Raw genomic sequence first — 25,480 nt, forward strand, 5'->3', positions numbered from 1 at the left:
AGGGCCACAAGGCACCCTCATAATTATAGATAAGGGCAACCAGAGGCTTGGGTGGGCAGAAGGGACCCTTCCTGGGAGCGGAGGGGTTTGCTGCTGATGGATTCTGGGCAGGAGTCGAGAGCCAGCCCAGGAGACCAGGGTCTAGTTTATGACGGGAGTGAAGCAGAAGAAGTGGGGTGCTCATTCACTATTCATTTCATTCATTCATTCATTCATTTGACAAATATTTATTGAACACCTACCACGCACCAGGCCCTGTGTTCAGAGCTGGGAATACATCAGTGAGCAAGACAGACAGAAGCCCTGGTCCCCTTGAGCTTCCATTCCAGTAGCAGGAAAACAAACAAATATGTGAAATATTGATACATGAAACATCATTAAATATATGGAATGTTCCATAATAATAAGTGCTATGGAGAAAAAGAGAGCTGGGAAAGGAGCTAGGATGTACTGCACTGGGTGGTCAAGGAAGGCCTCAGAGAGAAGGTGATATTTGGGCAAAAGGAGGTAAAAAAAAATAAGCCACATGAATACGTGCAGGTTGAGAATTCCAGGTTAAGGTCACAGCAAATGCAAAGGCCCTGAGATGGGAACACATCTATTTGAGGAAGAGCAAGAGAGCCAGGGAGGAACTGAGAGGTACGGGGACCAAGGCTGGTTGAACAGGCTTTGTAGGGACTTCGGCTTCTACTCTGGGTGACATGGGAGCCAGGGGAGGATTGTGCTGAGGAGTGACACTGGCCTGACTTTCAGTTTTACGAGATCACTCTAGCTGCTGTGTTGAGATACTTTATAGGGTAGCAACAGAGCTCCATACTGCACAACACCAGGGGGCACCATCCACGTGGAGTACACGTGGCTTGGTACCTCCCTGCTTTGAATAGAAGATGCTCGGTGGGAGGGTGCAAGGGCAGAGGCAGGGAGACCAGTTAGGAGGCTACAGTGATAATCCAGGCAAGAAGTGGTGATGGCTCAGATGGGGGTGGTGAGGGGGTAGGCAGTGCAGCTGGGTCAGATTCTGTAGATTCTAGATAGATTCGCAATGTGCAAGAAAGGCCATGTAAGCCAAGTGCCTGGACAAGCTCCCCAAGGAGGCAGGTGAAGGTCAAGGAGAGACGTGGCCTGAGCGCTGAGCCCTCGGGAACTGTTGACGTTAAGGGGTCAGTTCAGAGAGAAAAGGAGGGTCCAGCCAAGGAGACTGAGAAGGAGCAACCAGTGAGGTGGAAGAAAAACCAAGAGAGTGTGGTGAAATCAAATGAAGAGGGTTTCTGGGGTTCAGGGCAGGCACTGAGCCTGGAAATATGTGGGGTGGAGCAGGGCCTGTATGAATAAATACCCAGTTCCCTCCCTGGTCACCAGTATCTAAACATACTGACTTTTTTTTTTTTTTTTTTTTTTGCGGTACGCGGGCCTCTCACCACTGTGGCCTCTCCTGTTGCAGAGCACAGGCTCCAGACGCGCAGGCTCAGCGGCCATGGCTCATGGGCCCAGCTGCTCCGTGGCATGTGGGATCTTCCCGGACCGGGGCACGAACCTGTGTCCCCTGCATCGGCAGGCGGACTCTCAACCACTGCGCCACCAGGGAAGCCCCATACTGACTTTTGATTATCTGTATACACAGGTGCACAATTCTTTCTCTGAAATTCTTTGGGCGGGGTGTGCTTGGAATTCAGAAGTAATCGGGATTTAGAAAGATAATATGTTACCTACACTGTATATTGTAAAACAGCCCCATCTGGTGAGATACCCTATGCTCGTGGACACCAATATTTCCCCTTCAAACATGTGAGTACTAACAGGAAATGGGGTAAATAAAGGTTTTGCTGCCAAATGAATGTCAGGTCAATTTTTTCCAACTGAGTTAGACCCAACAAAACACAGTTCTCAGAGCTTCTGGATTTCAGAATTGAGGACAAGGAATCAAAGATCTTTATCTGCAGTAGAATGGGGATAATAATTGTTTCCACATCATAGGGTATGTGTAAAAGTGAAATGCAATTATCCAAATAGAGCATTTAACACAGTGCCCAGGACACTATAAATACTCAATATATGAGGGTTATCATTCATATATATAGTTTTTTTTGTTTGCTTGTTTGTTTTTGCAGTACACAGGCCTCTCACTGTTGTAGCCTCTCTCGTTGTGGAGCACAGGCTCCGGACGCGCAGGCTCAGCGGCCATGGCTCACGGGCCCAGCCGCTCCATAGCCTGTGGGATCTTCCCGAACCAGGGCGCGAACCCATGTCCCCTGCATCGGCAGGCGGACTCTCAACCACTGCGCCACCAGGGAAGCCCTCATATATATAGTTTTAATTCCACATGTGTGGACACACATATTCTTTAAAAGTATGAATGTACATCAAGTTTGTTATTTATATGGTTATCTGTATTTTATTATGTACTTGTTTATATGTATTTTATACACATGGGCTTTATATCATTATATCTATATATATATGTATTTTTTACAATGTGGGTGGTTATGTTTCTTATCATGTCTATCTCAGTAAGTATGTATATTTCTATTTATTATAGGCATGTATATTATTTTATTTTCTATGGTTACACCTTATTTTTTTCCTAAAGTAAGTTTCTATTTCTCTCTGTTATCCCGGTACATTGAAATGGCTAGAAAGATTTTCACCAAATATGGAGAGTTTGCCTGAGACAACCTGATTTAAAATCAGGCTACGTGGCCTGAAGCCAATTCATTTTTTTTGGTGGAGGGGAAACATCTTTCCTAGCAGCCAAAAGTGGGCTTCAGCTATGGAAGACAGTATAGAATTTTCCCCCAAAATTAAAAATAGATCTCCCATACGATCTAGCAATCCCACTTGCGGGTATATATCCAAAGAAAATGAAATCTGGATCTCTCTGTGTTCACTGTGGCGTTATTCACAGTAGCCAAGATATGGAAACAACCTAAGTGTGTGTCTATGAATGAACGGGTAAAGAAAAAGTGATAGATACATACAAGGAAATATTATTCAGTCTTAAAAAAGAAGGAAATCCTGCCATTTGTGACAACATGGACATGGATGAACCTGGAAGACATTATGCTAAGCAAAATAAGCCAGAGACAGAAAGAGAAATACTACAAGATCTCACTTATATGTGGAATCTAATGAAGTCAAACTCATACAAGCAGAGAGCAGAATAGTGGTTGCCAGGGCAGGCGGAGGGGGGAATAAGGAGTGAATGGGTAAGAGTTTCAGTTTTACAAGATGAAGAGTTCTGGAGATGGACAGTGGTGATGGTTACACAGCAATGTGAATGTACTTAATGCCAGTGAACTCTAAACTTAAAAATGTTTAAAATGGTAAAATTTATGTGATGTACAATATATTTTACTATAATATAAAAAAATAAATTTAAAAAAATTTATTAAAAGAAAACAAACTGGGCTTCATCCAGAGGCTTGTGTGGGACTTCCAAACAGGAGGGACAGTCCTAAAGCAGACAGTGGTTTCAAATAGGAGTCCCCAGGTGTCACTAAGAGTGATGCTCGAGGGGCAGTCATGCTGGGCTTTCCAGGTGCTTCTCATAGGGGTGCCTCCATGTCAGACATTCCTGGGAGAGGGCAGCAGGGAGTGTGTTCATCTAAAGATGGTCAGCAACTCTCTCTAGAGGCCCTTGGGGAGGAGGCGGGTGGCCTATGAGCCCCACTGGGGGTGGGGGAGGAAACTCCTGCTACAGATTCAGGTCTAACCACCATCCCCTGCTCCTGGGACATTCAGGCTACTCTGGGGGACCCCTGACAGGGGTACATGGAGACTGCCACTGGTCCCCATTGGCTCTGGAATGAGTAGCTTGAACCGGAGAAGGGCCAAGCCTGGGCTAGGGCAGAGGTACCTGTACCTAAAAGGCCAAGGCCAAGGTGAGCAGTGCCAACTCAGGTGGGTGTGACTGAGGTATGACGTCCTTACATGCCCCCTTCTCCTAGCAATGTCAGCGTGCTGATCGTGACAGGAGGAAGGGGATTTGAGGACAAAGGGTCCTGCACAGGCTGAGGGACAAATGGGCCACGTGAGTCCTTCCCAAGCTTCACACATTCCCAAAGCTCCACTCGTCATGTTTCCTGCCACACCCATATACTACCTGTACTATCAGTAATGCTTTTAAGTCAACGTACTCTTTCTAGTTAAATAAACATATCTAAAAAAGGAAGTTGATATTACTAAAAATGGAAAGCCAGTGTCCATTATCAGTGTCAAAGGTAACATTAAAAATAAAATATATTCATAAGTGAAAAATAAGCAGCAATAAAGAATCAACTACTTTTATAGGTAAAATGTGGATGAATCTCAAAGAATTATATTAAGCAAAAGCCAGACACAAAAGACTACACGCACTTGTATGAAGTTCTAGAATAGGCAAGATTAATGCATGGTGTAAGAAGTCAGAAGAGTGCTGACTGCTGGGGTGGGCGTATCCCCTGTGGCACCCGGGAGCATTCTGGAGCACTGGAAATGTGCTCACTGTGATCTGGGTGATGCTATACTATGTATCTGCAGGGTGTATACTATAAAACTGCATCAGCTGTACACTTAAGATGTGTGCACGTTACTGTATATAAATTGTACCTTAAAAGAGTAAAGAACATTAATATGTACTATATTTGCATATAATGCAAAAACAACGCAACCAGATCATTAAACGCATCTATATCCTATTGCCAGCTCAAGACTCAGGTTTGTTAAAAAGGGAAACCAACAAATACCAGAGAAGTGTGAAAGACCTACTGGCCCCCTGGCAAGGCCGGGACAGAGTCTGTCGTCTTCACCACGGTCTCCCCGGCATCTGCCACAGCACTCAGTAAAGAGCTGGTTCTCAGCAAACCAATGCTGAATGAATGAATGAATGAATGCAAGGATGGAAGCTGCAAGCTGATGCTTCGTATCTGAGCCCCAGGGCTATGTCCCTCCTGTCCTCTCTCCTCTACCCCACCCCACCTCAGTCCCAGTCCCAGGGGAACCATACCTCAAGGAAGTCATCTCCCTCGCTGGGCAAAACCTTGCCCTGCCGCCAGCGCTTGAGGAACCACCTGAGCTTCATGAAGAGCAGGAGGAAGTTGTGCTTGAACTGCTGGGACTCCTGAACCAACATGTTCTTCTCCTGGCTCCAGAATTTCTGCTCCAGCCTCCGCTGCAGGCTCAGACTCTGCAGCTCAAACTCCCGCCGCAGAAGTGCCCTCTGCTGGTCCTCCTTCAGCTGCAAGGGGGACAAGAGGGTGAGCTACCCCAGCTGTCTAGGGGACCCTAACTCACCCCACTCCAGGCCTCACACAAGGGCCGAGAGGAAATTTCAGGTGGTGCCCGGTGGTGACCCCCGACAGGGATTCCACCACTAGCAGTTCACTGTGTTGAAATAAACAGTTCCCTCAGCTACTTCAGGGGAGAGAGACTCATAAAAACAGCAGCAGTCACAGTAACAATCAGAGAAAGAGCTGGGATCTGAATCCGGCTCTGTCTGATTATAAAAACCATGACATCATCTAATGAGCCCATACCAGGAACCAATGTTTCACATGAACTCTCACATTCATTGAGGCACCTGGGAGGGTGAGCAGTGATGGCAGGGAGGGGTGACCCACATGCAGAGCAAAGGGCATTCTCGGGGTGAGGAAGGCTGACAGCATTAATACCCTAGTAAGCAACACGGGGTAATGGCTCAGAGGGAGCCAATAACCTGGATTAGAATCCCAGCCCCAAGGACTTCCCTGGTGGTCCAGTGGGTAAGACTCCACGCTCCCAATGCAGGGGGCCCCAGGTTCGATCCCTGGTCAGGGAACTAGACCCCGCATGCATGCCACAACTAAGAGTCTGCATGCCGCAACTAAAGATCCTGCATGCCGCAATGAAGATCTTGCGTGTTGCAACTAAGACCCGGCGCAGCCAAAGAAATAAAAGAAATAATAAAAAAATATTAAAAACAAACAAACAAAAGAATCCCAGCCCCACCTTGCCCTGCAAGTGCAACCCTGGGCAAAGCACTTCAGCACTCTGGGCATCAGTTTCCCCACCTGTAAAATGGGGACACACTTCACAGGGGAAAACATGAGGATTAAAGGACATGATGTGTGGCAAGTGCCCTGGCATAGAGTAAGGGCTTAATAAATGCTTTCTACTAGCAGAGCTACCATCTTGATTACCAGCCAGGCCTACGGCCTTTCTAATACAGATTTTCAACTCTGACGGGGCAATATTTCATAGGTGGGGAACTGAAGCACAGAGAGGAGACAGAATGGGCCTGAGGTCACACAGACAGTCAACGACAAGCCCAGGATTCCAGCACAGCACAGCTAATGCATAAGCACCAGTGCAGCACGGGGCGAGAAGACACAGGTTTCCCCTGACATTCCTGTCTCTGAAGACCCATGGACCGCTAAGGTTTGGTTCAGGGAAGACAGGCTGCAGTAGGTGCAGGAGAGCACTGGGCACCACCCACCTGCACCATTTTCTGGTTGAAGTTTTCGGCCTCCTCCTTCCGCAGCTGCCGCTCCTGGGAGAGCTGCTCTTGCAGGCCCCGGAGGCTGTCATGTGCTTCGGCCAACACGAGCTGCAGCTCCTTGATCTGGGGTCGAGATGAGGGACACAGATAAGGAGGAGGGAGAGAGCAGGAGGAGGAGAGAAGCTGCAGTCAAAGGACGAGAATCGTAGGAGAGCAATTGCAGTAAGTCAGGCCCAAGCTGTCCTTCCAGTATAAACCAGGCCCGGCAGCTGTCCCTGCCTCCGTGGGTTGTCATGACGATGAAATGAAACAGTGCACATCAAACCTAGCTATTGTTATAATTTTAGCTTGATAATTTCTTGCAGAAATTTGTAGAAAATAAATACTATGAAAACTCAGTTTAATTCACAAAGATGTTCGTCTCGTTTATAATTGCAGTAATTTACAAACAACTAAGATAAGTTGGGGATCAACCATATGTATTTAATGGGTCTATACTTATGTTAAAATCCATACAACTGCACACTTAAGGATAGTGCCCTTGGGAATTCTCTGGTGGTCCAGTGGTTAGGACTCCACACTTTCACTGCCGAGGGTGAGGGTTCGATCCCTGGTCGGGGAACTAAGATTCTGCAAGCCGTGCGGCATGACCAAAAATAAAATTAAATTAAAAAAAAAAAGGATAGTGCCCTTTACTGTATGTATATTTTTATGTTATACTTCAGTAAAAAGTTAAAAATATATATACTCAATAGAAAAACATGAAGGACATGGCCACACACAAACTAAATGTTCACAGTGGTTAATTATGTGATAATCTTGTGATCTTGACTTTCTTCTTCATATCCTTATGCAATGCTGCTTAGGGACTTTATTATAGTTATTTGTTGTTTATAATGACTATATAATAAAACCTTACAAAAAGGACAATAAAACTCTACCTTTGGTGCGGGGAGGGGCGGGGGGATTGGGTTTATAAGGCTTTGTAGCTAAACAAGCAAAAAAACTCTATTTTGTTAGAAGTCAGGATGGTGACTAGATGGGGAATAGAAGGGAAGCTTCCAGGGCCAGGTCATGCTCTGTTCATTGATTTGCTTACACAGCAGTGTTCAGTTTATGAAAATTATTTGAGCTGTACACTTACAATATGAGTGCTTTACTGCATGTATGTTATACTTCACTTAAGATTTCTAAAAGTATTTCTACTAATAAAGGGAAATTTTTATGCTGTCATGTTAAGCAGGAAAACAGAAAAGGGAAATGTCAGCTCCAACACCTACATAAAAGGTTTCCAGGTATGGCAAGATGTCCCTCTGTGAAAAAACCAAACACTCGTTATCTGGCCAATAATGTAAAAGTTTGGCAATGGAAGGCTCTCTGGCTTGAGGTATATCCTGTATGCCTGTTTTTGTTTTTTTGTTTTTAATATTTATTTGGCTGCATCGGGTCTTAGTTGCGGCACACAGAATCTTTTGTTGCGGTGCATGGGCTTCTCTCTAGTTGTGGCGCGTGGGCTCCAGAGCGCATGGCCTCAGTAGTTGCGGCACGTGGGCTCTCTAGCTGTGGCGTGAGGGCTCAGTAGTTGCAGCATGCAGGCTTAGCTGTCCCGAGGCACGTGGGATCTTAGTTCCCTGACCAGGGATCGAACCCGCGTCCCCTGCATTGGCAGGCAGATTCTCAACCACTGGACCACCAGGGAAGTCCTGTGTATGCCTGTTTCTTATTAAAAATCCTTAAAGGCCTCAGTACTACCTATCTCTGGTGTTTTCCTTAAACTCAGTGCCCAATGTGGTGCCTGGCAAATTGTGACTTCTCAGTAAAGAGTGGCTGAAGGAAACAATAATTGAGGGCAGGTAGGAAATTATTTTCTCTGCAGGTGAGCTGGCCTATCTCTTTTTCTCAAAAAATAAGAACTAAGTATCTCATGATTCCTGCCCCCTCCCCTCCTCTTTTGCCATGGCTGCTAGGACACTCAGACCACTTCAAGAGTTTGATCCATCAGCTTCAAGGGAGCTTCTCCCCCTTCACAGTTGCAGACTGGCCTCCCTGGGACCAAAAGTTGCCTTCCTAGGGATGCTGAGAAGAAAAGGACGCTCAGGTTGGGGCACACATGAGACTCTCCATGGTTCAGGAGTCTCAGGGAAGCCCCATCCAGTCCATAGGAGCCTTTTCCTGTTTCAGGTTCATTATCAAGTGCTGGGGAGAGGCTCAGTAGGCTTGGGAGGGGCTCAGAACCATCCAGAATTCCTCAAGGACCAGGGAATCCTGGAAATTCTACAGCCACCACCCACTCTAGTCCTCCCATATTACAGGTGAGGATCTGCAGCCAGAGAGTGGGAACATGCCTGAGGCCACACAGCCTGCAGGTCTCCTGAGGCCCAGTGATGTGTCGTCGTCCTCTTCACCCAACATGGACCAGGCCTTAAGCTAAGGCTTTTCATGTATGTAATCCTTTCAACAACCCTATGACACATTACCTTTATTTTAAAGGTGAGAAAACTGAGGATCAGAGAAGTAAAGTGACACTTTTACAATTTTACAACTAGTATACATAGATCCACAATTTGTACCCAGTCAGCCTGACTGTAGAGATTGTTGCCTTCCTGCTGAACAAATTACTGTTTCCATTAAATGACATAAATTATTAACTTCCCTGTGGAATTCAGTAGTATAGGAGAACAAGATCAATTTCCTCGGATAAGTTTATAAACTTCCTTTCATCAGGCCCTGAGAATGGCCCAAACTTCCTTGTTTCCTTCTCAGCCCTTGCTGTCAGGAAGCTTGGAACCAAAGGAAATACTCAAAACCCGTATCATCACCAGCTAAGATTCTCCACAGATCAGTCTGCTCCTGAGCGGCCTCAGCCATTCTCCTCCCACCCTCCCCGCTGCCTGCTCAGGCCTATGCCCACCTCAGAGGCATAGGAATCACTGTCTTCCGCTCGGTAAGGCCTGAAGCTCCGGCTGGGGTCGGGCTTGGAGTCCAAGTCGCCGCTGCGGAAGGCCTCTCGTATCCTGGGCTCCCATTCCGGCAGGTCCCTGAGGTCAGGTGGCTGCACCTAGAGGCACAGGCAGAAGAGACTAAAGGTGAACATGGGGAGGGGGCACGGGGGCGCTAGAAACTGCACCCACCCAGGCCTCTGGCTCTGAAAGAGGCCTCTGACCGCACACCTGAGGGTAGGTGGATTTACCTCCGAGTCTCAGCCCCAGCCCTGGTTGGCACACTGTGGCTGCCCCATGAATGTCTGTTGAAAGGCTGAATGGCTAGTGGTGAATGAAAACACTGATTCTGTGAAAGCCTGTCTTGTGCACAAACCTTCTGAGCCAGCTTCAACTGTCCTCCCACACATGCGGCCCCAGCTCATTCCTACCCCAAGGAGAACCAAGAGGGAGACCCAACATAGGGCAGTCCGCTTGCTTAAGAAAAGCAAGATCAAGGGCTTCCCTGGTGGCGCAGTGGTTGAGAGTCCGCCTGCCGATGCAGGGCACACGGGTTCGTGCCCCGGTCCGGGAAGATCCCACATGCCGTGGAGCGGCTGGGCCCGTAAGCCAAGGCCGCTGGGCCTGCGCATCCGGAGCCTGTGCTCCACAACGGGAGAGGCCACAATAGTGAAAGGCCCATGTACCACAAAAAAAAAAAAAAAAGAAAGCGCTAAACCTCCCTGTACAGACATGGGAAGACGTCCCTCCCCTATTGCTCTCAGGATGAAGATCAAACCTCCCGACACTGAGGTCCAGCCGCACTCTTTCCCTTAGTCCTTGGACACATCCTGCTCCTTCTGGCCATGATGCCTTTGCACAGGCTGTTCCCTCTGCTTAGAACACTCTTCCCCTGGTGATCCATCCTTCTGATCTCAGCTCAGATCAGAGGTCCTCCCTGACCCAGGGTCTAGGTCAAGCTTCTCGTTCACAGAAGCCAGCACCTTTCCTAGCGAGCCCTCATCTCAGTTTGTGATTTCCCATTCAATGGCATGATATTTTGATGAACATCTCTTTCCCCACTAGATGATACAGGCTGGGGGGCAGGAATCATAACTGTTTATTTGCTTACCATGGCACCTCCAGCACTAAGAACAAAAAGCATATGAACCATAAATACAGCATCGTAAATAAATGAACAAATAGATACATTACACAAGAAAAACAAGTTGTGTGGTAGCAGGAGGTGTAACATAAAACAATTTGAGGCAAAAACAAATATATGAGGGTACATGGAGAGAAAGAGTTAGAAGGGCATGCTGTGATGATGAAATGTTCTAGATCTGCACCACTTGACACACGCAGCTACCGAGCCCTTGAAATGTGGCTGAACTGAAGAAGTGAACTGTCAATTATATGTATCGTACCTTTTATTAATTTAATTTTAAGCAGCCCACATGTGCCTATGACAGCACTGCTCCAAAACCAGTGTTAACAGCAAAACCTTGAAGGAGTAAGAAGCAGGGAGGAGGAGGCTTCATCTTTTTACCAGAGGCACTTCTGAAACTCTTCGCATGTTTATGGATTACTCTTGCAGTGATGCTTTTTGGGGGGACAAGTGCTTTTGCTATTTTAATTTTTCTAAGTAGTAGTTTATAGATATCAAGGCTGGAAGTTCATTACCTTTAGAAAGCCAAGTTTCTGGCCTTTGCACAGGATCTGACCAAAGCTTTTTTTTTTTTTTAAATAATACTCGTTTTAAAATACAGCGTTGCAAAAGAAACATGAGCAGAAGAAAGGGCGACCTGGCAAAAAGATAGGGCTTTGGAATGAATCCCTTTATCAACAGTAAATGACTAAGAGAGCTGTGGTATATTCACCCCATGAGATCATATTCAGTCACGAGAACACACAAATTACTGTCACCTGAGACAACAGACATAATGATGAGTGAAAAGTCAGGCACAGGTGACTGTGTTCTGTGTGATTCAATTTATGCAAAGTTCAAAGACAGGCAAAACTGAATCGAGAGGGGTTACCCTTGGGAGTGGGGATAGTAGCTAAAAGGGGACCTGAGGAGGGCCTTCTGGGGTGCTGGTCACATTCTAGTTCTTGTCCTGGGTGACGCTTACACAGCTGTGCTCACTTTGGGAAAATTCATTCAGCTGTGTACTTGTGCTTTGCGTGCCTCTCTGTATGTATGGTTCAGTAAAAAAAAGCCATACATACATATATAAAAAAAGTAATAGGGCCTGTGACTGGGACATCTTACCTGGAAGTCTGAGCCAAGGTCTTTGGCCAGAAGAATCTCCTTGGAGGGTCCCTGGGAGCCCAAGGCAGGCAGCGTCGAGAAGGGCTCTGGCTGCTCCTTGTTGGGGCCCCCGAGGACCGAGTCCGCCTTCCGCGTGAAGGCGTGGAGCTCCTGCTGGAGCAAGCTCAGCCGCACCAGGAGGGCGTGGATCAGCTTGGTGTCCCTGGGGCCCTCGCTGTTGTTGCCGGGGGCCTCGTGCAGCCGAAAGTCGGCACACTCGTTGTCCAGATACGGGCGGAGGCCGGCCGTGAAGCCGTTGGCATCGGCCACCAGGACGTCGATGGCCTTGCTGACCAGGACGGCCTGCTCCCTCAGCCCCGGCAGCGCCTCGGCCTCCCGGGCCCTGCAGAGCCGGGCGGTGTGGGGTCCGTGGGCCTCGCCGAGGGCCGCGGGCACACACTGGGCCGAGTCCCCGGCCTCGGCGTCCGTCTCCAGCATCGGCCGCGTGCTCTGGCAGGAGGCGAGGTCACAGCGCTGGAGGTTGGAGAGGAGCACCCGGTTCTCGTACTGCAGCTTCTTGACCTTGCCGCTGAGCTCGCCGATCTGCAGCTTGGCGGCTGCCAGCTCCTCCTGCGAGGGCTCGCTGAGCACGGAGCAGCTGTCCTCCGACAGCGTCACGTCCAGCTCGTGCTCCGAGCGGTACTTGGCCAGCTCGCTCAGCAGCAGCTTGTTCTGGTCCTCCAGCTCGGCTGAGGAGCGCCGGAGCAGCTCAGCCTCCTCCTCCACGAACTGCAGGTGTCGCCGCAGCTCCGCCAAGCTCTCCCCACACTCGCCGCCGCTGCCGCCCAGAGCGGAGAAAGCCAGGCGGGCCTCGGGGCCCCCGCAGCCGCCGCCGTGATCCTTCATGTCGTCCATCTCGGCCCGCAGGCCGCGGTTTTCCACCTCCAGCTCCACGATGCGGCGGCTCAGCAGGTTGGCTTCCTCCTCCACCAGCTTCAGATGAACCTTGAGCTCGGTCTCCCGCGAGTGGGGTGCGTCCGCCAGCTCCTCGGCCGACAGGGCGCCATCCAGGTCCCCGTAGAGCGAGCGGTACTTGAGCAGCTCCTCCTTCATGCTGTCATTCTCCTTGGCCAGCTTGGTGAGCTTCTTGCACATGAGGGCCGACTCCTCCTTTGCAAAGTGCAGCTGGCACTTCAGGTCGGCACTGTCCTCCTGTGGCCCGAGGGGGAACAGGGACAGGCACAACCCAGCAAGGTTAGTGTTGGGAGGCTCAGCCACAGCATTTCAGGGAGCACTAACTACGTGCTGCGGACACAGCCCTGACCTTCAAGGAGCTGTGGGTCCAGAGGGGAAGCAGAGAGGGGGACATACATATTGCAGCACAGATGGGGCACCGCATGTAGCCTGGGGAGTCCAGGAGGGCTTCCTGGAGTAGGCAACATTCTGCCAGGGTCAGTGTTGCTGCTACTACTACTACCATTACTACTGCAGTTTTCTCATCTGTAAAATGGGGCAATAACATTCCCTCCCTCACAGACCATGAAGAAAATTAAATGAGACAATATATAAAAAGTGCCTGACACCCTGACCATCCAGGACCACTAGAAGCTAACTATATTCTATGCCTGACCTGTGCTACATATAGCACTTTCTCTAGCAGAGCATGTGAGAACCATGGGCTCAGGGTGTAGTCTGGGGAAGTAAAGTACACAGCGAAGCTAAGAAAGTGAACAAGGGGAGGATGGAGTAGAAACTGGGGCAGGGTGGGCACCTCTGGGGACTCCCCGAGCCACATGGAGTTAGGCCTGGGGCCTTCAGACTGAAAGCTACTGCTGGGGGCTGCACAGAGGCTGTGGAGGCTGACGGGAGGTACCTGCATGGAAGGTTTCTTGTCCGTCTTCCCAAGGGAGCGGGTTCCTCTTTTCTTCAAGGAATGCTGGAGCGAGATTAAAAAAAACTGAACTGAAAGCTCACAGGGTGATGCACATCCAAAGAGCAGTCACAGTGCCTAGGGTTCCGCTGAGGGCCCCTGCCCTCCCTAGCCAGCGCAGCCCAGCCATGTCCAGCCTTGACCAGCATCAACTGCTGAGCCAGAGAAGTCTCAAGACCACCCAATGGGTTGCAAATGGGGAACAGGACAGAAGCACTTGAGACGATTCTGAACCCACCTGCCCAGGGTTCCTCCCCTCTCTCCCACCCCGAAATTGTGATCCAGTTGGGTTGAGCCCAAGACCCAGAAATCTGGGTTTCTGTTCTTGTTTGTCTTTCATTCATTCACCAAAGACTCCCTGAGCACCTATCACGTGCCAGGCATAGTTAGGCATGAAGAATACAGCAGGGACCATGACAGACAGGGTACTTGAGGGGGATGCTGGAGTGTTATGCCTTTAGGACTGGGGCACGCATTCCCCTGGCTAAGACCTCAAAGTTGAGTCCCTCCCCCAGCGATGGCCATTGGCTGAGGGCAACCACCTCATCCAAGGTCATGTGCCCTCCCTGGGTGGGGGTGCTGGGGGGGCGGGGAACCCACATCCAGTGACTGGTCCATGTCCCCTTCCCACTTCAGCTCTAGAGCTCCCCATGGGATCAGCTGAGGCCATTGGTGTGAATGCTCTGCAGCTCAGCTTCTGCCTCTGCCTCGATCCCTGATGGTGTTATTCCAAGGGGACGTTTCCAGAAGCCTCTTGTATGCAAATCTCCATCTTGGGGGGAATCCTGAGCTCATGGAACTGACATTCTAGTGAGGACTTTAATTCAGCATGGATACTAATAAACAAAATGAATATGGTAGAACAGATCATAACTATACAAGACGCTTAGAAATGATGGGGAACTGATCATTTTTTACAATTTAAATGGTAGGTTTTCATGCAGATTAAAGCAAAATAAGCCTATAATAATCATCATGATTCAAAACTACCGAAGCAATAGGGGAAGAAATCGATACATTTGATTAGATAAGCAAATTCTACATGGGAAAAAAAATACCCGAAGAAAAGTAAAAATAGAAATAATTAACTGGGAAAAAATATTTGCAATGTATTACACTGACGAAGGGTTAATACCTTAAATATGTAAAGAGATTCACAAAATAGAGGAAAAAATCCAACAAACCTATAGAAAAACAGGCTAGAGATATGAAAACCGGTTCACATGCAAAAAAAGATAGATGGCTCCAACCATAGGAAGATGCTCAACCCTAATCATGGTAGAGAAATGTGAATTAAAACTATACTGAGATACAATTTCTCACCTATCAGATTGGCAAAAATCCAAACACCTGACAACACATTCTATTGATGAAACTATGGAGAAACAGGATCACTCATATTTCACTGGCAAGAGTGCAAAATGGCACAAGCCCAGTGGGGGGGAATTTGAGGAATTGTTATAAAAATCATTTCTGAACTTTCTCAACGTTTAAAAAAGTCACTCAGTTAGATGCATGAGTCCACTGAACATTTCTTCCCAAGAGAGGGGTGATTCATGTTAGTGGCATATAAAATCACCCTTGGGTTACATTTGACTTTTCAAGCCAGGCAGGTAATTTTCAAGCATGCTCCCAGGTAGTCCAAATACATGGGCTCCTGGTCCCCCACGTCTCACACCCAGTCGCTGAAGGTGAGAACCACTGATCTAATCCAAGCCCCCAGTTTACTGAAGGCTAGAGAGAGGTCCCACAGCAAAACCAGAGCTGACCTGGAACCAGTTCTTTTTTTTTTTTTTTTATGTCTTTATTGAATTTGTTACAATATTGCTTCTGTTTTATGTTTTGTTTTTTGGCCATGAGGCATGTGGGATCTTAGCTCCCGGACCAGGGATCGAACCTGCACCTCCTGCATTGGAAGGTGAAGTCTTAACCACTGGACCGCCAGGGAAGTCCCTGGGACCAGTTCTTGACAGAGCTCTTGTTCTAGCTCCAAAGACCTGGAAGGAGAAAATGTGCCTTCTTGGACAAGGGACAGAGTGGAGCCAGTACAGTGGTTCTCAACCTGGGTGCATGTCAGAATTACCGAGGGAAACTTAAGAAGAAAAAAAAAGATGCCCAAGGTCCCAACCCCAGAGAGTCTCACATCATTGGTCTGGGTAGGTCCCAGGCATCAGTATTTTTAAATAGCTTCCAAGGTGATTCTACTGTGCAGCTAAGCTTGGAACCACAGAGCCAGGGAGATGAACCCCAGACAGGCTCTTAAGTTCATCTTAGAGCCGAATCAATTCCTAAAGAGACCTTTTGAAATGCAAATGAGGCAAGAAGGCAGAGGCTGATACTTCAGACGCTGGGTGCCAAGAGCAGGGAGCCAGTATTTGAGAAGGACTGATGGAGGATCTTTCCAGGCAAGGAGGAAAGAGTAGGGAAGGCGGGGGTGAGGGCCACAAAACAAGTCCTTCCCCAAAGACCCCCTCCTACAAAAGGGGCCTGGGAAGGGGATGCTCAGAGACGCCTCCTGGAGTGGTGAGGTGGGGGCCCAGGAGTCAGGTGGTCAGGCTTGCAGATCTGGGCCCGCCCATCACAAGCTGATGGGAGGGGCTGTGAACTCAGCTGGGACCCCGTCAACACTGAGTTTATGATCCTGGGTGAACCCCTTCCTCTCGCTGAAACTCCATTTCATCATCTATCAATACAAAACTGAGCCATGGATTAGGTGACCACTGTAGACTTTCTGGAGGAGGGAAGTGGGGTGACAGTAAGGGGAACCAGGGGTCTCCAGGGGCACTGAGAGGTCCCAGCCATCACATATAAAGGAGTGAGATAACACAAAGCCTAAAGCCATGAAAAAGGACAGAGGGAGAGTGAGATTCACTGACATGGTAAAATCTCTGAGACAGCTTGGTAAGCGAAAGGAAACTGCAAAACAAAACCTGCAACCCTAATGTCCACCAACTGATGAATGGATGAACAAAACGTGGCATAGCCACACAAGGCAATATTAGCCACGGAAAAGAATGAAGCCTTGCTCGATGCTACAACATGCTTGAAAACATCATGCTGAGTGAAAGAAGCCTGTCACAAAAAACCACATAGCGTATGAATCCATTTACGTGAAGTGTTGAGAAGAGGCAAATCCACAAAGGCAGAAAGTAGATTAGTGGCTGCCAGGGAGGAAGAGGAAGAGGGAATGGGGAGTGACTTGGGGTTTCTTTCTAGGGCAATGAAAATGTCCTGGAATTAGAGAGTGGTGATGGCTGTACAACTCTGAGTATTCTAAAAACCACTGAACTGTATCCTTTAAAAAGCACACTACATGGTATGTGAATTATATCTCAGTAAAGCTGTTACTTAAAAAAAAGCTAGAACATGTTACCATTTTTATAAAGATAAGATGTGTGTGTGTGTGTGTATACACGTGTGCACATGTGCACGGTGGGGGAATATGGTCTAAAGAATATGCACCAGGCTGATAACGATGAGAGTACAGGGAACTTGCACTTTGCACTTTTCTTCCCCCACATTTTTTCAGGAGGGAAGACATAGTCCTCCAGCGTTTTCTCTTTAAAGTTTTTAAAAATTATACAATATTTTAAAAAATAAATTAATATATAAAGACACATTCTCACTGTAAATCTGTACTGTTCTGACGAAGCAGAAGCCCTCCTGTTTACGCCCCCATCCCTTCTCCTCCTGAGGGTGACCACAGCTGAGGGTCAGCTGGAGCTCCTTCTAGATCTCTGGCTCTGTGTTTAAAATACTGAAATAGATGGTGTTCTTTTAGACTTTCCTTCCTATGTTTACTCGACTCTGTGATCTTTGACTTTTATAATAAGCACCTTAAAGCAGAAGAAAACCCCAAAACATCCAGCCTTTAAAAAGACAGTCTGTGTTCATGCTATATTATTCTGTATGTTACAGAAACTGTGCATGTAACATAATCCCATCTTTATGAAAAAAAAATACATAGAGGAATATACATCATATAAGCACAGAGAAAGGCCTGAAAAGACACAAACCAAACCAAATCACAGGTTAGGCTGAGTCAGGCGTCGAATTGAGGGAAGTGGTTAGGGCAGCCTTTCTTCTTTTATTTTATGTATCATTATTATTTCTTACATTTTGGAGGACACACTCACATACTTCAAACTTCAAAAAACCCAAAAAGGGGGCTTCCCTGGTGGCACAGTGGTTGAGGGTCCGCCTGCCGATGCAGGGGACACGGGTTCGTGCCCCGGTCCGGGAAGATCCCACATGCTGCGGAGCGGCTGGGCCCGTGGGCCATGGCCGCTGAGCCTGCGCGTCCGGAGCCTGTGCTCCACAACGGGAGAGGGCACGGCAGTGAGAGGCCTGCGTACCGCAAAAAACAAAAACAAAAAAAACAAACCAAAAAGGAATACAGTGAACCCTGTGACCAGCTCTCTTGCCCGAGGCAACCAGTGCAACCAGAGTCTGATGTGTCCACCCTTAGAGGTATGCTAGGCATGCATTTATATGTTTTTGTAATGAAATTTTTGCTTCACTGAGCTTATATTACTTTTTTAGTAAAAAAAAAATGCATATATACATTTCAATATGTGTGTGCGCACACACAGAAAAACGTATTGGAAGTACAACATATTGGGAAGTACTCCCACCCAAATAGTAATTTGGTAATTACTCGGAGGAATTCCCTCTGAATACTGGGTGAAACTTTTTCTCCTTATGGCTTACTTGTATTTCCTAGTCTTTCTCTACTACGCATATATTACCTGTTGGGTGGGAGGGGAAAGTTATAGTAAAATGTTTTTAAAATGTACTTCCCCAAGAAAAGTCATGAACACCATTCCAACACATTCTCAGAGGGTGAGTTCTGAGTGCCCACCAGAAAGGGAGGGCAGTGGGCAGAGAAGAGAGGCTGAAGCAGCAAACCTTTTCAGGACCAAAGTGGTTCCAGCCTTTTCTGGATGGAACTGCCCCGTCCCTGCCCCCCACCTCATCTAAGCCATTTGGGCTCCCACACTGCTCTGCGGCTCTGGAGGGAAAACAAGGCAGGCTCACAGAGCACAAAGACCTTCCTCCTCTCTGCAGGGCAGTAGCTGGCCAGGCGGCCTGGGGGACCGCGTTGCCCCTCCAGGGAGCCAAGGCCCGTCACAGCCCCTCTGTCAAGCTCCCAGGGGCAGATGTTCTGGCCCTGGGCCTCAGGTGGGCGGGCTAGGGCAGGGCAGGACAGCACCCGGGCACCAACAAGAATGCCAGTCACAACTGCCGGACCCCGAGGGCACAGTCCTTGGCCTGGCACGCAGCAGGGGCTTCCCCACCCCCCAGCAACTCACAAGGCTGCTTTTGAGCAGCCGGGGTGGTGCCTCTAAGCATCCTTGGTCTAACGGCTCCTAGTAGGAGCAGAAGCTCTGCCCTCCTTGCCCTTCTCCAGGAGATTAGAAGAGGGTACTTCCGCCCCTCCAGCCCACACGGAGAGGCTGCCTGAGCACAGCTCTGGAGAGGCCCCCTGTCTTCTAACACCTTCCATGCTTCCATGCTGCCAGGAAACAAAGACAAACCTTCAAGGAATAAAATAAGCCTTCTGCCAAAACAGTTGGGTAGATTTTCATCCAATTTAGAGGGGATGTTTGAAAAGGTCTCACTGAAAACACAGACTGTGCTGTGTGTACCAACTTTACTCCACGGGGGAGCCTGGGGTAGGGGTGCATCTCAAAGACTGAGGAATTCTTCCTCCAAAGTGGCTGAAGCAGCTAGAGAGGCGGTGTGGCTCCGGGCTGAGGGAGACCATTTGAGTGGAGGAAACAGAGTGGTTTGACATGGACCCCAAATCAAAGTACAGGGGCAGATGCTGCCAAGAGCAGGCGTTGATTTGCTGCCTAACTGCTCCTTCCATGGGCACCTGGCAGTTAGGTATGGAGAGCTCCTTGCTAGAGGCAGCAGAAGGATATTTATTGAACTAAGGCCCACAGGTGATGACACTGATAACCAGTATTTACCGAGCTCTTATTCTCCACTAAGCATTTTACCTGCTTGTCTTGATTAATTCTCATAAACACCTCTGAGATGTAGGGATTCACGTTCCCTTTTTTTTTTTTTTTTTTTTTTGCAGTACGCATGCCTCCCACTGCTGTGGCCTCTCCCGTTGCGGAGCACAGGCTCCGGACGCACAGGCTCAGTGGCCATGGCTCACGGGCCCAGCTGCTCCACGGCATGTGGGATCTTCCCAGACCGGGGCACGAACCCGTGTCCCCTGCATCGGCAGGCGGACTCTCAACCACTGCACCACCAGGGAAGCCCCCCATTTTTAAAAAATTTATCATTTATTTATTTTGGCTGTGCTGGGTCTTAGTTGTGGCACGTGGGATCTTTAGTTGCAGCATGTGGACTCTGAGTTGCAGTATGCATGCGGGATCCAGTTTCCCGACCAGGGATCGAACCTGGGTCCCTTGCATTGGGAGCGTGGAGTCTTACCCACAGACCACTAGGGAAGTCCCCATATTCCCATTTTATAAAGGAACAAACTGAGCACTGGAGCAGTTACATGATTTGCCCAACACTACAGTTATTTGCAAATAAGTGGCAAAGGCAGGATTCAAACTCAGGCCCGTGTAACTCCAAGTTCGAGTTTGCCCTGCAGCACACAGGCCACGGCTAGGCTGCATCAGATGACGACGCCAGCAGAAATGAGATTTGAACCCAGGTGAACTGATACTATGGTGAGTGCCCTTCCTACCCCTTGAGAGTGGGAATCAGGCCAAGAAGCCTGTGCCAGAGAAGGAAGTACTCGTTGGAGTGAGTGGCCTCTTCAGAGGTTCCGAAACACAGCTGGGTTCTAGGAAGGCCCCTGGATGGGGCAAGGAGGGCACGGGCATCGCCGTAAGAGTTAGTGTGGCTTTGGGAGATGGAGGGTCCTGGGTTAGGATTCCATCCTTGTCTTTCCCCTGTCCCATCTATATACAGCAAGTCCACGCTTTCACTGCTGAGGGCCTGGGTTCAATCCCTGGTCCCGCAAGCTGTGTGGCGCAGCCAAAAAAATAAATAAACAAAATAAAATAAAATGGGGACAAAATCACGATGTACCTTGGGAGGCTGCTGGCTACACAACGTGAAGACACACATAAAATGCTCAGTGTAGTGCCTGGTACAGAGCAAACACTCAGACACAGCAGCTATGTTATAATAAATCCCATCAACACTGATATTGGCTTTCTGCCTAAAATAGAAAGACGGGGAATGATACTGGATTGGGGGTGGCGGTGGCTCGTGTTACGATTTTTGAGCTGCAGCCCAGCTGGCAACGGTGCCACTGCAGAACACAGCTGGGGCAGGCCACCCTCCCTTCTCTCTAGCGAAGAGCCATCTCCATAGCAACCACATCAGCTCAGGCCAGGGGCTCCTGTTCCCAGCCGGGTGACAGCATCGCCACAGCAACCTGTCAGGATGGCAAAGGCAGATCTCGATGATGGGACTGGAACAGCTCTGGCAGAAGAATTGCTAAGGGACCCTCGTCTCCATAGAAACCATATCAGGAAGGAGAGGGAGGAGAGAGGGCAATCAGCAAATAAACACAGGGCCACGCCTCCTTCCGCAGATCCTAAGACATCGAGGGGCACATCAGGGAGGGCTAGGCCAGCCTCACTGACATCGCCTTCAAGAGGAAGTGAACCAGTGTTTCCTGAGCACCAACTGTGTGCCAGGCACCACAAAGGGCTCTTTACATGCTTGACTTTATTTAAAAGTTCACTAATAATAACCACGCCCCCCCCAAAAAAACCCTAAATACAGCAATCATAGAATAAAAAGCAAAAGCCATTGCCTACCATACTCCTACCATTTCTAATGCCTCAGTTCAGTGGGTTTTCCTCCAGACTTTCCTCCAGGCTATGCATTTGCACATATAGACACGTGCTTCAAAATCAGTTCGTTCTGTACGGCTTTCCAAAGTAATTAGTGGGATTGCACAATACGTGTGGTTCTATAGCTTTCTCTTCCCGCTTAACAATGTACCTTACAGATCTTTCCACATCAGTGCCTATGTATCTGCCTTTTTTCTTAAGTCGTGGGAAAGTACACCTAATACAAAAAGTACACCATTTTAACCATTTTTTTCTTTTTTATGGCAGTAAAATATACATAACATAAGATCTGCTATTTTTAGCCATTTTCAAGGGTACGATCCAGTGGCATCATCACCATTCACCTCCAGAACTTCGTCATCATCCCAAACTGAAATGCTGTCCCTATGAAACAGCATCTCCCTGTACCCTCCTCCCTCCAGGCTCTGGTAACCTCTAACCTACTTTCTGTCTCTATGAATTCGACTACTCTCAGTAACTCATCTGAGTGGAATCATATAATACTTGTCCTGTTGTGTCTGGCTTATTTTACTGAGCACAGTGTCCTCGAGGTTCACCCACATTGTAGCCTGTTTCAGAATCACGTTCCCGCTTAAATTATACATACACTGTAGGTATATACTACATTTTTGTTTGTTCATTGATGGACATTTGGGTTGCTTACACCTTCTGGCTACCGTGAATAATGCTGCTATGAACATGAGGGTACAAATATCTGTTCGTGTCCCTGCTTTCAATTTTGCTATATACCCAGAAGTGGAATTGGCTTATTTGGAAATTCTGTTTAACTTTCTCAGGAACTGCTATACTACCTTATTCTTTTTAACTTCTTCACAGTGTTCTATGGTTACCCAATCTTATGAATGATCATGAACAACCTCATAAACTGGGTACTGTTATTATCCTGATGTCACAGATGAAGAAACTGAAACTTAGGGGAGGTGGCTTCAGGGTCTCAGCCCCATCTCAGCCAAGGAAAGGCTGGGTGAACTCAGGCAGGCTCTCCCTCTCTGGACCTCTGTTCCCTCTCCTTTACAATGGGAACAGGCTGACATCCGAGGCACCTTCTGAACCTGTCTCTCCTTTTCACTATCAAGGGTGGCAGCAATGAGATGTGTGAAGATGGTCCCCTGTTATTGGCCAGGCCATGGAGGGCAGGAGCCCTGGGCAGCCCTGAGTAGCAAACACCTCCCATCTCCACACCGAGAAGCCTTTGGCACGTCACACCAACACACCCAGTGGGGAGGGCAGCAGAAGGATTGTTATGGCCTCAGGGCTGTGGTGTCTGTCCTGGAATGCTGGCACGCCTGCCCTTGGGAAGGTGAGAACTGTGACCCGGAACAACGTTTGATCCTAGCATGCCTCATGAGCAGCCAGACAGCTGAGGCCCAGCTGTGCCTCTGGGGGCAGAAGGCACCGGGGCCGCCTGGGACACAGACCCCTGGATTCTGGAGGATTCCGGCCCTTAGGCGTCACCTGGGCTGATAGTTTCCAATCTGCACAGCCCACTGGGCCCTACGTGACCTGGAGGACATCGCTCCCTCCCTCAGGGCTGTGTTTTCATCCATAAAACTGGTACAATCACAACCTCATCAGGCCTTTCTGAAAATCATGGAAAGTGTCTAGCATGGTGCTTAACATGCTGTACACCTAACACACAGCAGAAGGAAGAATGGGATGCCGGGTGGAAGGACTCTCATGACCAAAGACAGAGAAGCTGGTGCCTGGGGTCACACTCAAGAAGCATCTGGGGCTTCCCTGGTGGCGCAGTGGTTAAGAATCCGCCTGCCAATGCAGGGGACAAGGGTTCGAGCCCTGGTCCGGGAAGATCCCACATGCCGCGGAGCAACTAAGCCCGTGCGCCACAACTACTGAGCCTGCGCTCTAGAGCCCGCGAGCCACAACTACTGAAGCCCGTGCGCTCTAGGGCCCGTGCTCTTCAACAAGAGAAGCCACCGCAATGAAAAGCCCGCGCACTGCCATGAAGAGTAGCCCCCATTCGCCGCAACTAGAGAAAGTCCGAGTGCAGCAACGAAGACCCAACATAGCCAAAATAAATAAATTAAATAAATTAAAAAAAAAAAAAGCATCTGTGTCCTGGAAGTGTGTTGAGACACCAGCCAGAGGCTGCCCAGACCTGGCAGTGACTTTATACCGAGTGGCAGTGCCAGGCAGTCCCTAAAGCATGTCCACAAAATCTATACCACTTAGTCCTTCCAATGATTTGAAGTATTACTATCCCATTTTATACATGAGGAAACTGAGGCACAGTGGGCTGGGTCCCCTGCTCAGCGCTGTTGCATGTTTTCTCAGGCAATCCTCTCCCAGCTGTGGCCCTTTGATGGCGACTGTCTCCTTTGTTAGCCTGTGGGCTCCTGGAGGACAGGAGCCAGGTGTCTCTCACGCACCCCTGGGTCCTTAGTATCCAGCACACAGTGAACACAGTAGGTGCTCAGGGAGCGCGTGCTGGAGCAGTGAATGAATAGACAGCTCTGCCAGGGAGGCACAACTGTGCAGAGACAGAGGTTCAGAGGCACTGGCTGGATGGGGTTGGCACATGCCTGCCCAGCCCAGGCCTGGCCCTGCCGGGGTAGACGGGGGCCTCACCTCTCTCGGCCGCTCCAGCTCTGCCTGCAGCACCTGCTTGGCCAGCTCGGTCTCAATGAGCCGCTGCCGAAGCTCCTCATTCTCCTCCTCCAGCCTCGCCCGTTTCTTCTCCACCGCCTCGAGCTCTTTATGCAGCCGCACGGAGATGTCCTTAGAGACCTGAGCAAAGGTGGGTGATGAGCAGGGCACCATCCTACCTCTACCACAGAGCAACCCCAGGGTAGGCAGGTACTCTCATCACCCCCACTTAGAGAAGAGGAAACTGAGGCACAGAGAGGTCAAGTAACTCACCAAGGGTCGCACAGCCAGGAAGTGGTAGAACCAAAACCCAAACCCAGGCACCCTGTGTTTCCTATGTCCACATCATAGTTCAGCTCCCAGAAAGCTATAGAGGCAGTGCCTGTTCTTAGCAATGCCTTTACTTTTATCTGAGCCTTTTGATGCTTCCAAAAGCCTCTCCTGTCCACCCTCTTGCCCAGTTCTCACCAGAGCTTAAGACAGGGCCAGAAGATCGTTTTATTTATTTTTTTAATTTCAATTTTATTTATTTATTTTTATACAGCATGTTCTTATTAGTTATCTACTTTATACAAATTAGTGTATATATGTCAGTCCCTATCTCCCAATTCATCCCACCACCACTACCCTCCAAGAAGGTCATTTTAAAGAGAGGGGAAACCCAGAGCAAGATGGGCATCCCCAGAGACATCTGAACCCCATCTCTGCCAGTGACCAGCATACGTTCCTGGGCAAATTATTTCCCTACTCTGGGTCTTTCCTTTAACTACAAATGGGTGCAATAATGGCAGCACCAGCCTCACGGGCCGACAGGAGGACTGAACCAGCTATTGCACAAAGGCTTGGCTGAGTGCCTGCACAGTGAGCATTGGGTAAGTGCTGGCTGCTGCTGGGAGGCGCTGAGCCCAGAGCGGGCGTGACTTGCTGGGGGTCACAGTGTGACACAGACCATGAGGCCTATTTCCAGTTGTCTGGGATACAGAACATGCCCCCAGCGACAAAGGCTGGGCAGATGTCCAAGTCATCCCTACAGAAGGAGCTAATGGAGCTGCAAACTCCAATCCCGGTTCCAGGACTCTGCTGCAAGAGCACCCCGTTTCCTTGAGGACCCTTCTGTCCTGTCCCCTGCTGGCTGGGGTGAAAGGTAGGAAAGGGGGTCTCTTCTCTGGGGATGAGGAAGGCCCTTCTGAGCTGGTAAATCACAACTAGCCTCCATCCCCAAGTGGACTAAGTACTAGCATTTGTTGAATACCTGCTATGTGCCAGATTCATTCCTCTTCACCCCAACTATGCCCCCATTTTACTGGCAAGGAAACTGAGGCTCAGCGGGCAAATGACTTGCTCAGAGTCAAACAGAGCTAGTGTGGGCCAAGCTGGAGGGAGCTCAGGGGCTTTGGCTGAAGGGCCAGCGTGGCCCAGGCTCCACAAGGGGTGTAAGGGCTCTGCCAGCAAGAGGTATGTATGGGGCAG

At 48.9% G+C, this 25,480-nt stretch overlaps 1 protein-coding gene across 3 annotated transcripts in view; it reads right to left on the reverse strand.

Moving 5' to 3' along the window:
• Positions 1 to 25,480, reverse strand: part of MTCL2 (microtubule crosslinking factor 2) — a 74,966-nt gene that overhangs the window by 21,066 nt on the left and 28,420 nt on the right. For all 3 annotated transcript variants that reach the window (XM_022592477.3, XM_022592476.3, XM_022592478.3), the window contains exons 3-8: positions 23,993 to 24,151; positions 13,494 to 13,556; positions 11,642 to 12,832; positions 9,363 to 9,509; positions 6,449 to 6,574; positions 4,982 to 5,212 (exon numbers count right to left, since the gene is read on the reverse strand). In XM_022592477.3, the coding sequence (XP_022448185.1) occupies positions 4,982 to 5,212; positions 6,449 to 6,574; positions 9,363 to 9,509; positions 11,642 to 12,832; positions 13,494 to 13,556; positions 23,993 to 24,151 (1,917 nt within the window). The remainder of the gene's footprint in view (positions 1 to 4,981; positions 5,213 to 6,448; positions 6,575 to 9,362; positions 9,510 to 11,641; positions 12,833 to 13,493; positions 13,557 to 23,992; positions 24,152 to 25,480) is intronic.

The sequence above is a fragment of the Delphinapterus leucas genome, chromosome 15, assembly GCF_059928025.1.
Source record: "Delphinapterus leucas isolate spDelLeu-1000000601 "Yukka" chromosome 15, BTC_Dleu_Yukka2, whole genome shotgun sequence".
NCBI lineage: Eukaryota > Metazoa > Chordata > Mammalia > Artiodactyla > Monodontidae > Delphinapterus > Delphinapterus leucas.